The 13,777-nt window shown below is 47.8% G+C and overlaps 1 protein-coding gene across 1 annotated transcript in view; it reads right to left on the bottom strand.

Annotated features, from left to right (window-relative positions):
• Window positions 1–13,549, bottom strand: part of LOC130111529 (UDP-glucuronosyltransferase 2A1-like) — a 30,700-nt gene extending 17,151 nt beyond the window's left edge. Inside the window, exons 1-4 of the mRNA XM_056278755.1 lie at window positions 13,529–13,549; window positions 9,316–10,075; window positions 3,757–3,905; window positions 3,460–3,591 (exon numbers count right to left, since the gene is read on the bottom strand). Coding sequence (XP_056134730.1) covers window positions 3,460–3,591; window positions 3,757–3,905; window positions 9,316–10,075; window positions 13,529–13,549 — 1,062 coding nt within the window. The remainder of the gene's footprint in view (window positions 1–3,459; window positions 3,592–3,756; window positions 3,906–9,315; window positions 10,076–13,528) is intronic.
• Between the last annotated feature and the right edge of the window lie 228 nt (window positions 13,550–13,777).

Below are 13,777 nucleotides of genomic sequence, written 5' to 3'. Positions count from 1 at the left end.
TATGCATAGAAGGGAAGTTTACCCAAAACAGGAACAGGAAATCTACAGACATAGCCAAGACACCACTGGAGTTGGTAAACACTGATTTAGCCGGTGCTGTGGCAAACGAGTCCATTAATGGTTTCAGGTACATGCAATCATTTACAGATGTGTGCACAGGGGCTGTGTGTGTTTATTTCTTAAAAACAAAGAGTGACACAGTGCAAGCGACCGAGAAATTTCTGGCAGATGTATCTCCCTATGGGACAGTGAAATGCATAAGGTCAGATAATGGAACTGAGTTTACAGGCAAGGAGTTTCAAACCCTGTTGAGACGGAACAAAATAAGACATGAGACGTCCTGCCCATACTCTCCCCATCAAAATGGCGTTGCAGAGAGAGAAGGACGCACACTATTCGAGATGGCAAGGTGTATGCTAATAGATAGTGGTCTACCAAAGAGCCTCTGGCATTATGCTGTACAGGAGGCAGCCCACACCAGAAACAGATGCTTCAACAAGCACACAGGCACTACGCCATACACGGCAATGACAGGAAAAAAGTGCAACATGGCTAGAATGCAAAAGTTCGGGACAGAATGCTATGCTTACCAGCAGGACAAGGGAAAGTTAGATTCTAGATGTGAGAGGGGGCGTTTTGTAGGACATGACAAGAACAGCCCGGCCTACCTAGTCTACAACCCTGACCAAGAGAAAGTACAGAAACACAGACTAGTTAAGTTTATACACAAGGCAACTAGTGAAAATTATACTCAGACACCAGGTCTGCACCCAGAAGACTGGGTAAAAGAGAGAAAGTCTGTTGAGACAGCTGCAACTCAGCCTAGAGTACAGACTGACGGTACACAGTCAGCACCCGAGGATGATGACGAGGAGCACCCAAGGGTGACATCACAAGCCTCAGCCAGTGGGAGGTACCCCCAAAGGGAACGCAACCCTCCGAGATACCTGATTGACTATAGTCAGGGTGACAGTGATGACAGCTCACTCACTACTATAGATTATGCATACAGGGCAGTGTGCGGTGTCCCTCTGACCTTTAAAGAGGCCATGGAATCGCCAGAATCAGAAAAGTGGTCCAGGGCAATGGACGAGGAAATGGAGTCTCTAAGAGACAACAAAACATTCACCCTTACGAAATTGCCAGAGGGCAAGAAAACAGTGGGAGGAAGGTGGGTGTATTCGATAAAGACAGATATAGACGGACACGACAAGTACAAGGCTAGATTTGTAGCAAAGGGATATAGCCAGAGAGCTGGGGTGGATTATGGGGAGACATTTTCGCCGACAGACAACCTAACAAGTGTTCGAGTGCTTCTACAGAAGGCGGCTCAATATGACTTGATTTTACACCAGATGGATGTAAAGACGGCCTATCTTCATGCCCCCATAGACTATGACATATACATAGAACAACCTGAGGGTTATATTGAGAAGGGAGAAAAACTAGTGTGTAAACTAGAGAAGTCAATCTACGGCCTCAAGCAGTCTGGCCGCAATTGGAACTTACTGTTACACGAGTGTTTGACAGGTGATGGTTTTACACAAAACCAATCAGACCATTGTGTGTACTCCAAGGAGTCAAAGGAAAGGATTTCATTGGTGTATTGCCCTACAGACGAAATGGTTGCGGATGTAATGACGAAGCCCGCATCCAAGGTAAAACTGAAGACATTTGCTAAGGCAATGTTTGGTGTGTGAAATGTGAGTGGTATGGGTTATACCAAGTTTTATTTTTATTTTATGAATAAGAAAAGGTATACAGTAAGCTCATGATTCATAAGTGGGAGTGTTGAGATATGACACCAGCGTATTTGTATGACTATGTGTTACTGTGTACTATTATTTTGTTTACGACTTTGTTTGTCCACAAGTGGGCGGTGTTGCGCTTGCATGCGCGGATTGATTACGTCACTGAGACGCCGTTCATTTTTCTTCATCTCCCAAAACTACCGAATAAACGGAGGCTGCATTTTTCCCTCCAGCAGAACTTCGGTAGTCAGTACGATTCTTTATAACGGTTTAATAATCCACTTCATCTGCGCAGAGATAGACACAAAGTATTAGTCTAGTCTTTTAACAAGTTATGGGCCCAGATAACGTTGGATTGTTTAGTAGTTTGACAATGGGGGTCATCAACTCGAACAACAAAGTTGTTCAGGGTTTCAGTTACAAGGTTACACAACACAACAGAATGACAACTGCAATTACACCACAACAAATAGTAATCACATAAACACATAAAACCACATAAAACACTTACAAAACATTTAATAACAACTGACAATCTGCACGCAGTGCCTGATGGGTAAAACAGGACAATTGGCACAATTCTGACGTTGTAGCAACTTCGCTACAATAATAACATCTTTCATTCATTACAAAAGGTACAGTGAAATGGCTGATCGTTTTTGGTGTAGAGGCGCTAGACTGTTGCGGCTCCAACAAATTTATTTCTAGTTTTTCCCCTTATCCCACCCGATTAACCCAATGGCATATGGCCGGAACTCTTATCGAATAACTCCCCTGGCTCACGTTTCCACAGGAAGGAGATAGTCGTTACACTAGCTTCCCTCAAACTCATGTCGACTGCTCTCGTTTACACGCTGAAGCCTCGCATGGATTGCGTCACCGTCAGGCCGCGAAGGAGACGTAGGGAGAATGCTTTCGGTTGCTGGGCTGCAGGCGCCCGGATGGGCCAGAGGGGTCGCTGGAGAAAAACGAGTCCCCGAACACGACACCGATAATCCCTCGGGTGAGGGTGGCCTAATATAATGAATGTTTTACCCCGTGGACGCTCTGGCCGGTTACGAACCTCGCAGCCACACGACGAGCGGACTGCAAGAACGGCGGTTTATTCCGCTCGGCCATCAGAGCGACCGACTAATATGTAAAACTTGAGAAGGAACTGTCTGCAGTACTATGGTGTGTTAGTTTTAAAACGAATGCCTGAATGGAAACTTCCATGATCTTCAAAAAGGTTGTCGCAAGATCTTTTGGACACTGTTGTCTCATCAGTCCTAAGATGTTGTCTCATCTTGCTGTCCTTCTGTCTAGAGATCATCGTCATTAAACAGGTAATGGAAAAAGGGCATGAATCAAACAGGCACCCTGTCCAAATTATCCCACAACATTGCCCCTTATTCTGCCTTTGATAATAGAGCCAAAGCCAGCTGAGGCCCCTGCTTGCTACTGGACATGTCCTTGGCTGGAGAAGCTTCCATCCATCTCGTCTCTAAAGCCGAGACGAAACCAAGCCAAGCATGCACTAAAGGAAAAACGGGGAAAACAACCTGGACATACTGATAATTTACCACAGGGCTAACAAAGAAAATCATTCACATTGCCAGTCATACCAACAAGCAATCAGAGTTTCCAGTCCCCCGCCCCCCCAACACACACAAGGATGAAAAAGTTGTTTATGTCGGGCCAAAATGGCAGCAAGCAGCTTGCATCTGACCTTCTGGGGGATCTGAGCGAGGGCGGACGCAATCATGTTCCCCTTCTCAATGGGGATGCTATTGAGGAAGGATCCTAGGGTGAAGACCACAACGCCAGCATCTCCGGAGCTCTGCACAAACTCTTCCATATCCTGAAAAAAAAAAGAGAAAAAAAAGTCTCACCCCAACGCAATCCAAATGCCCAACTTGGGCGTTTATACCAAGAATATGATGGCTAGCTCATTTAAAGGGCAGGAATTTAGGCAGGGATTAAAAGAGGACGACATGTTTCTGTTTAACTTGTACTTGTCCCATACCTCTGGCAGGGGTTTAGCGGGTCGACAGTGGAGCCCACCAACAAACTTGAAGTTGGGGAGGGAAGGGCGAGGGAAGTCAAAGTCCCAGTAGGTTCGTGTGAGCCAGATGTCCGCTCTCCCCATCATCTCACAGGCACTGGTGGGTATCCCTGTCACCGTGAAGGCCCAAATGGATTAGGTCTTGCTACGATTTATCAACAGGACAGTGAATGAATATGGTGCTGTAGACAGGGTAACCTTTTGCCTTATCGTCTTTTTTTTTTAAATTAGTTTTCCCCCCTTTTTCTCCCCAGTTGTATCCGGACAATTACCCCTCTTCGGAGCCGTCCTGGTCGCTGCTCCATCCCCGTCTGCCGATCCAGGGAGGGCTGCAGACTACCACATGCCTCCTCCGATACATGTGGAGTCACCACTCGCTTCTTTTCACCTGACAGTAAGGTTTCGCCAGGGGGGGCGTAGTGCGTGGGAGGATCGCGCTATTCCCCCCGGTTCCCCCTCCCTACTGAACAGGTGCCCGAACCGACCACAGGAGGCACTAGTGCAGCGACCAGAACACATACAGACATCCAGCTTCCCACCCGCAGACAAGGGCAATTGTGTCTGTAGGGACGCCCGACCAATCCGGAGGTAACACGGGGATTCGAAGTGGCGATTGGTAGGCAACGGAATAGACAGCTATGCTACCCGGACGCCCCTACCTTATCTTGATTAATCTTTCACTTGTTGCCACTGTAATCCAAAGGCATCATGACAAAGACAATGTGAATCAGAGTTTCTCAACCTTTTTTGTGTGGGGGGGGGTGAAAAACTATCTACACCTCTTTGCTGTTACAGTAAAAAAAATCCCCATCTATGACTGCGATATTATCATTATGTGATATTGTATGTACAGGCTTGTGCTGTGTATTATGGCAAAGGCCTTACTAGATTTTGTGTTGTTTTTCTTTTCATCTTTTCTTCTTGTGTCTAAACAAAAAAACAACAAAAAAAAGACTTTGTCAGATCTGTCGAAAGACTAGAATGACAATATTTGTTAATGAACTTTTACTGCCCTGTGATTGCCTGGCGGCCTGTCCAGGGTGTCTCCCCGCCTGCCGCCCAGTGACTGCTGGGATAGGCTCCAGCATCCCCGCAACCCTGAAAGCAGGATAAGCGGTTTGGGTAATGGATGGATGGATGAACTTTTACTGACATATTTTGGAATACAGCATACACAACTTGAGCAAGTGGCTCTTACGTTGGCTCCATTACACTCTGCAACCTACTTTCTGCTCTGTGATAAGCACGCGATTATGTGTTTGTATAACTATGTGCACATTAACATGAAAACCCAATACACTACACCCCTTTCCCCAAGTTCACAAAATCTGTCAAGTGCCTTGGCGGGTAGCACTCTCTTGCTGGGCACCGTAGAAGGGTGGTGGCCTCAGGCACATCCACAGGCCCAGAAGGACTTTCACTCGGCCTGGCGGCACCGGCATCCTCTGGTGTTCTTGGCCTTGCAGGCATGGCTGATTCAGGTGGCAAATCTTCAGGTGGAAGGCCACCATGATCATTAGACTCAAAAGAGTCTAATGATCATGGTGAGGAGACTCAAGAAGCTTAGCCTCCAAGAACAACAGTCGGTCACTAATGGCTCCAACGACTCATGACCACTGAATGGAGCACTAACGAAGTCGAAACTAACACCCCCAACGACCGTCGCTGCTTAACATCGGAACACAAAAGAGCCATGCACATCAATACCTCTGATAACGACGGGCGTTGCTAACCATCGGAACACAAGGAGCCATGGCCATCGATAGCTCTGATAACGACTCCAAAGAGGATAAATATATGAGTTTCATCAGCAGCCAGTCAGACTAGCTTGGTCTAGTCAGAAAGGCACGAACTGATGAAGCCTCTTGGATGAGAGGTGAAACGTCTTCACGGATATATACCAAGTCCAGTTGCACTTGATTCAACTCCTTTGGATGTATTCAGTTTTGAAATCCCACTCTTTCTGCGGCCTGTCTACGGAGTATCGGTATAACTTAAACATAAGCCAGCTAGTGCATGTGGGATTAGATACAAACATTTCTTGTTCAGTTATTAGCTGTGCAGCTTTACCCGTCTCTATGTCCCGACAACCATCCTCCACGCAGTCTGCACTAGCCTGTTTCGGTTCTATGCTGGCGGTTTCAACAGTCTCAGCAGTCCCGGTCCTGGAGCTGCTGCTTCGGGGTTCTGGCTGCACTGGTTCTCGATTTGGGGGGCCAGGCTCCAATGGAGTTGTGGACAGCGGGGGTGTAACATTGCTGTTAAAGTTTAGTTTTGTTTGGCTGTATTTTACTTTCTTATTCACTGGTTCTTTTGACATTTTTGCAGACGCATGTGTTCGCAATATTGATAGCTAGCAGAGCTGACGTTAGCTAGGCTAACGGCTCAAACAGACAAACAACACAAACACATCATTTTATTGGTTGCTATGTAGGCTACAATGCATTTGATTTGTGTTGCGATGTCCCCCTTGATTGGGTTAAAATGTGAATATTCTTCATGATTTATGTCTGCGCGCTTTATTTGACCTAATTTCCTACAGTGGACGGGAATGATTGAAACGTCTTTTTACCGTAAGTATTGCAATGTAGGGGCATTAGCGGGGATACAGGGATTCCTGACTTTTAAAAAATGTGGAAAGAGGATAAAAGTGGGGGGGGGCAATGGTCCCCCATTCCAGCACCCCTGGTGAGGCGGCGCTGGTGTGTCATCACATCATAGTGTGCCCGCACGTTCTAAGTCTGTAGCAACCGTTTTGCAGCAGTGTATACCTTTTCATGTTTGTCAGTCAACTGGCATGGGGCAGACTGGTCAAGTAGACGATGCAGGGGTTCCAGGACAGTGGCCTTGTTGGGCAAAAAGCAGCTGCAAAAATTGAGCAGCCTAAGAAACGACTGAAGCTCCGTTTTGTTCCGAGGTGAGGGCGCCTTCTGAATGACCTCCACCTTTTCACTGGTTGGCTGCACGCCATCTTTATCTACACGAAAACCCAAGAATTCGACCTGGTTGGCAGCAAAGATGCTCTTCGTCTTCTGCAATCACAATCCCGCTTCTGCAAAGCATTTCAACACAGCACAATGCGCTCTTCGATGATTTTGCCAGAGATAAGTGTCATCCAGATATGGCTGAACCCCCGAAATACCAGTGAGAAGGGTATCCATAATATTGACAGCCGTTGATATCCCAAACTGCAGGAAGCGGGCCCGAAAAAGCCCGCGATGAGTGTTTATGGTAAGCAGCTCTGCAGCGTTGTCATCCATACCCCTCCTCTCATTCTACCCCTCCTTCTTTCATTCTACCCCTCCTCTCATAACAAATAAAGACCATTTCTTCTGATGTACTGTAGCTCTTTTTTCTTCTTTTAGAAGAACAATGTTCAGGTCAGGTTTTGCAGTTCAATGACCTAGGCCTACTTGGGGACTCTTTTACCAGTGGGGGTCACATATTTCAGACTATTCAAACCTTTTCCATACATAAACAATTGCTGCAAATGCTTGCAAGTTTTGTTACAGCCTTGTTGTGTGTGTTTGTAATGGGACTGGGAGCACTTTGAAATCTTTGCACCACTTCCACTTTTTCATACTTTAAACTACAGAAACCATTCAACAATCAAATTATTTATGTATTTAGCACATTATGGCAAATTTTTCAGTTTTTCATACCTTTAAAACTTTTAAAATATTCAGCCATTTCACATTTCAGTTTCCAGGTATTTCAGGTAGGCTAGTGACTTATCCATTTTAAAGCAATGCTTTCGCGATTTCTTTCAGTAGCTCAGCATTCACACGCTTTTTCTGTGGAAAATCATTTTTCTAGTTTTTGTTTACAGTTGTGAAACTGAAAACGCTGCCCAGTTTCTGAAGGAGCTGGACTGTAATGGCGCTACTATGTCCGCAGAGCTCCCTGAGGGAGGCAGCTGGGGAGCCAGCACAGAACGCAACGTTGCATATGCTGCAGCCTCACACACACTAGCACAGGACGTCTTGTTTTTATTGTCCTTTATCTCGTTAGCAGAAAAAAACATTATAATCGTTCCCTGTACTCTAACTGCATACGCATGGCTCTCCATGGCACGTGGTTAGCCACCGCTGTGCTAATTACTCACAGGTTCGCAAACGACGCTGAAACTAGCCTTCCGTGTCTCGTGCATGAAGCGACGCAGCTCCGATAAAACTGTTCTCTGGGTTCGGATCCGCCTCGTCGCCAGTGTGAGATCCGTCAAAAGACTGGGGAGACGTTATTTGTTAACCAACTTTTACTGAACATATTGTAGCGAATTCGGGGGGCCGGGACCGCCACAGCCGGGACGCGAAGTCGTGTCTCCCACTCCGCAAGCGACAACGTTAACCAGTCAACTAAAGGGTCCGACCCGTTAGCCAAGGGCTACCCAGCCTATTCATCCGCGATCGTTATGTAACGTGCATGGATAAGAAGACACGCTGGCCGCTGGCTGGCGGGTCTGACCCTTTCTTTAGTCGAACGGTTAGCGATGTCTCCTGCGGTGCTTGCGATACGGGTTCGCTTCCCGGCCGCGGCAGTTCCTGTGGTTGCGTTGTCCCCCGAATTCGCTACATTGGTGTCAGAAGTGGGATGGAGCGACCGTAAGGCCATCGGAAGCGTATGCGCCCTGAGGCGTGAAGGAGCTGATATGCTTAAGCGCGGGGACGCGCTTCCCGAAGGAGGGGGGTAGTGTAACGTGCATGGATAAGAAGACACGCTGGCCGCTGGCTGGCGGGTCTGACCCTTTAGTCTAGCGGTTAGCGATGTCTCCTGCGGTGCGGGCGATACAGGTTCGCTTCCCGGCCGCTCTTGTGGTTGCGTTGTCCCCCGAATTCGCTACAGTTAAATAGCTCCCTTCCTTCGGGAATCGCCACAGCCAGGACGCGAACCTGGGGCCCCCACACCGCAGGAGACATCGCTGACCGCTCGACTAAAGGGTCAGACCTGTTAGTCAAGGACCAACGTGTCTATCCATGCACGTTACAATATTATGGAATACAGAATACATTAATCTAAGCAAGTGGCACTCATGTTGGCTCCATTACACTCTGCGACCTACTTCCTGCTTCCGCGATAAGCGCGTGAGTATTAACTACGTGCGCATGTGCATTAACATGAAAACCCAATACACTACAGACTTCAAGCAGCAAGAAAAGAGAACCTGTATCGAGAGCTGCTCATCCCCGGGAAAGTGCATGAAGCCAAAGCTGAGCTGTTCCACATTGTACTGTCAGCACTTCCTGCTTTGTGTTACATTATTTGGGTTGAGCTGTTGTGAGAATGACAGTTATGAACTGGCCTCCTCCCCTTTCTGCTGTCACGAACAACACAAGGGACTAACACGACTTTCTAAAACTGAAAAACTAGGGCGTATCTGAGAAGAGCATCCGAGTCTTAGGATAAAGATGCTAAGACTAGCCACAGATCTGCAATAAGAAGATCTTAACTGGCAGGTAAAAAATGCCTTCTGTATAAAGGTGAAACAAAGAAACAAACAAAAAGTCTCTCCGAACTGTTCACCTCTGATCTCGGTGTAGTACTTATCGAGGTCTTGCCAGAGACTGTAAGCCGTCACGTCCTGAATGGTGTAGAAGAGGAAGTTCATCAGTCTCTCGGAGAAGGTCATGGTGTCGGTCAGTTTGCTCATGGCTCCGGGGACAAAGGAGGGCGGAGCGGGAAGCTGACCGCACAGCCTCTCCCATGTGTGGGCGATGGAGAAGCGCAGCGAGAAGACCAGGGGGACATCCAGCATGTCCGCCAGCACTTCGCTGCCGGGATAGATGGGGTCGGCAAGCAGGAGGTCGTACCCGGCCTCTCTCAGCCTCCCCATGACAGCGTCGGATTTCAGCACGCCGTCCACGTACTGGAGAGCGAAGCGCATGTCTTTCCTCATTAACTCGACGAATCTGATGAAGATCTGGAGGTAATTCATATGGTCCATCTCATACATGAAGAAGTGGAGGAACTCCTGCAGGAACTCCTCCAGTGTCTCCATGGAGATGGAGACGCTGAAGGGCTCATAGCCGAAGCTGGATGGCTCGCTGGCGTTCACGTAGATGGAGGTGCTCGGCACCAGCACGGTTACTTGGTGTCCCCTGTCCACCAGTGTTTCCAGCACGGGTTTGAGGTTAATCCAGTGGCTGCCCTCGGTGTACCACACCAAAATGTTCCCACCTGTCGCGGTCCCGGTCGTAGACAAAACCAGCAGCACACACAATAGGCCCCAACTAGACTTCATAGCGACTGTGTGTGTGTGTGTGTGTGTTTCAGGTGGGAAAACCTGTTCTAATGTAATGCTTTTTAACGTGAACTCCACCACAGATAATAATTAACTCAAAAGAGCTGAAGTCTGAATTGTGGTTGCTCTTTGTGGCGTTGTCACACGAGATAACATGACCCGATTTTGTTTGGAGGTCAAATGTGAGGCATGTGAAGACAAGAGAGTTTAGGTGTAGCAAGAATCCTCTGGCCTATTCTGCAAATTCACTCACAGCAACAAAAAAAAAAAATCCCTGCGCTTCAAACATTGTAAATATTGAATTGAGGCGTGTGTGAGAGAGAAGGAGAGAGAGAGAGCGAGCGACCTTGGACCTTTAACCAAGTCTTTGATGGTCCAATTTGTCATTCACATTAAGATAACAATTGGGCGGCACGATGGCACAGTGGTTAGCGCGGTCGCCTCACAGCAAGAAGGTTCTGGGTTTGAGCCCCGGAGTAGTCCAACCTTGGGGGTGGGGGGGTCGTCCTCTGTGTGGAGTTTGCATGTTCTCCCCGTGTCTGCGTGTGGGTTTCCTCCGAGTGCTCCGGTTTCCTCCCAAAGACATGTAGGTCAGGTGAACTGGCCATATTACACTGCTCAAAAAAATAAAGGGAACACAATATAGACCTCGATGAATTAAATATTTCAGCTGAAAATCTTTATTTATTAGACAGAGGAATGTGTTTAGAGCAAAATAACCTAAGAATGATCAATGGAAATCAAAATCATTAGCCCATTAAGGTCTGGATTCAGAATCATACTCAAAATCAAAGTGGAAAATGAGAACATAGGCTGATCCAACTTCTGTGGAAATTCTTCAAGACGATTCAAAATGAGGCTCAGTAGTGTGTGTGGCCTCCACGTGCCTGTATGCACTCCCTACAACGTCTGGGCATGCTCCTGATGAGACGACGGATGGTCTCCTGAGGGATCTCCTCCCAGACCTGGATCAGGGCATCGGTCAACTCCTGGACAGTCTGTGGTGCGACATCGCGTTGGCGGATGGTACGAGACATGATGTCCCAGAGGTGCTCGATTGGATTCAGGTCTGGGGAACGTGCAGGCCAGTCCATAGCATCAATGCCCTCGACATACAGGAACTGCTGACACACTCTGGCCACATGAGGACAAGCATTGTCATGCATGAGCAGGAACCCAGGGCCCACTGCACCAGCATATGGTCTGACAATGGGTCTGAGGATCTCATCCCGGTACCTAATGGCAGTCATGGTACCTCTGGCTAGCACGTATAGGTCTGTGCGGCCCTCCAAGGATATGCCTCCCCAGACCATCACTGACCCACCGCCAAACCGGTCATGCTGGAGGATGTTGCAGGCAGCAGAACGTTCTCCACAGCGTCTCCAGACTCTCTCACGTCTGTCACATGTGTTCAGTGTGAACCTGCTCTCATCTGTGAAGAGCACAGGGCGCCAATGGCGAATCTGCCAACCAAGATGTTCTCTGGCAAAGGTCAATCGGGCTGCACGGTGTTGGGCTGTGAGCACAGGCCCCAATTGTGGACGTCGGGCCCTCATACCATCCTCATGCATTCTGTTTCTCACTGTTTGAGCAGAAACCTGCACATTAGTGGCCTGTTGAAGGTCGTTTTATAGGGCTCCGGCAGTGCTCCTCCTGTTCCTCCTTGCACAAAGGACCAGATAGCGGTCCTGCTGCGGGGTTGTTGTCCTCCTGCAGCCCCCTCCACGTCTCCTGGTGTACTGGCCTGTCTCCTGGTACCTCCTCCATGCTCTGGACACTGTGCTGGGAGACACATCAAATCTTCTTGCCACAGCACGCATTGATGTACCATCCTGGATGAGCTGCACTACCTGAGCAACTTCTGTAGGTTGCAGATACCGCCTCGTGCCACCTCTAGTGGTGAGGGCACTAGCAAAATGAAAAACTAACCAAAGATCGGCCAGAAAAGATGAGGACAAGCAAATGGTCTGTGGCCACCACCGGCAAATCCATTTCTGTTATAGGGGTTGTCTTGCAAATTGTCTAATTTCCACCAGGTGGAAATTAGACAATTTACCAACAGGTGAAATTGATTCACAAATCAGTGTTGCTTCCTAACTGGACAGGTTGATATCTCAAAAGTGTGATTGACTTGGAGCTACATTGCATTGCTTATGTGTTCCCTTTATTTTTTTGAGCAGTGTAATTTGCTCCTAGGTGTGTGTGTGGGCCCTGTGATGGCCTGGCGGCCTGTCCAGGGTGTCTCCCCGCCTGCCGCCCAGTGACTGCTGGGATAGGCTCCAGCATCCCCACGGCCCTGAGAGCAGGATAAGCGGTTCAGATAATAGATGGATGGATCAAGATAACAATATTAACATAGATACTCATATACACAGTGAAAACACAACAATCCCCACACACAGTAAAAACAGGCCAGATAATTCTGTTATGGCCTAGGTGAACATGCGGACCCAAGGAGGGCAGAAAACAGTGCAGTGGTGCTCGAACAGGTTTATTCACCTTAGCAAATTGGCCAGCAACAGAAAAACAGGAATATGGCAGGTGGCGGTGACTGAAGGCAGGCTGGCACCTTCCCGGGATCTGGGCTGAAGCAGCGAGGTCCTCGGTCTGGAAATGGCAAAGGGGAGAGTTTGGTCAAAAACAAGCAGACAGGGAGAACACTTTCTCAGGAGACTTCTTCTGTACAGAGTGCGCTGGCAATACCGATGAGAGGGAATTATCTGGCGAGGTGGCGGAGACTGAACCAGGCTTTTATGGAGGAGAGGTGGGTAATTGCACATGGGGATCAGGTGTGCCTCGCTGCAGTCAGCCCAGATGTAGGTCAGCTACGCCTCCATGTCACCGCCCATCCTGCAGGTACTCAGAGAGAGGAGGAGAAAAACAAACCAAATACAAACAGAAAACACTCAGACCATAACAGACTGCACACAAGGTCTTCTGTGATGTACTTGAGAACTCCTGTAGTTCCATGTCATGTAATCATGTAGTTGTGTAGTGGAGGTAGAGAGGAGGAGCAGGAGGAGGTAGGGAGGGAGGGAGAGAGGGAGAGAAAGAGAGAGAGAGCGAGTGAGCGAGAGATAGAGAGGGGGAGAGAGAGGGAGAGAAAGAAAGAGAGAGGGAGAGAAAGAAGGAGAGAGGGAGAGAAAGAGAGCGAGGGAGAGACTGAGTGAGAGAGAAAGAGAGAATTTGAATTTTAAAACAAGTCTTTAATTTAACAGAAAAATTTAACAAAAAACAGACTTCAAATCTTTCTAAACATATAAACAATACTTGTCAAATTACAAACACTCAGTATGCATCTTTTAACAATCCCAAAAAAACAATCATTCAACAACAACTGAAAACATAAAAAAAACCCCGGTAAGACCCCTTTTATCCGAGCTCTGCAGAAAAAAACAGCTCATCCTTGATGGTCGAACACAGCACCCCTTTATAACACCACAAAGTTGTGAATGTGTCCATATCTTTCATCGCCTTGTAATAATTGAAGTCTACTTGTATCCTGGCCTGGACCATCCTGCTAAACAACAGTTATCCTGGCCTGGACCCTCCTGCTAAACAACAGTTATCCTGGCCTGGACCATCCTGCTAAACAACAGTTATCCTGGCCTGGACCATCCTGCTAAACAACAGCTATCCTGGCCTGGACCATCCTGCTAAACAACAATTATCCTGGCCTGGACCATCCTGCTAAACAACAGTTATCCTGGCCCTGACCATCCTGCTAAACAACACTTCAACATG

This window comes from Lampris incognitus, chromosome 1, assembly GCF_029633865.1.
Source record: "Lampris incognitus isolate fLamInc1 chromosome 1, fLamInc1.hap2, whole genome shotgun sequence".
NCBI classification, from domain to species: domain Eukaryota; kingdom Metazoa; phylum Chordata; class Actinopteri; order Lampriformes; family Lampridae; genus Lampris; species Lampris incognitus.
This window is presented reverse-complemented; position numbering and strand designations above follow the sequence as displayed.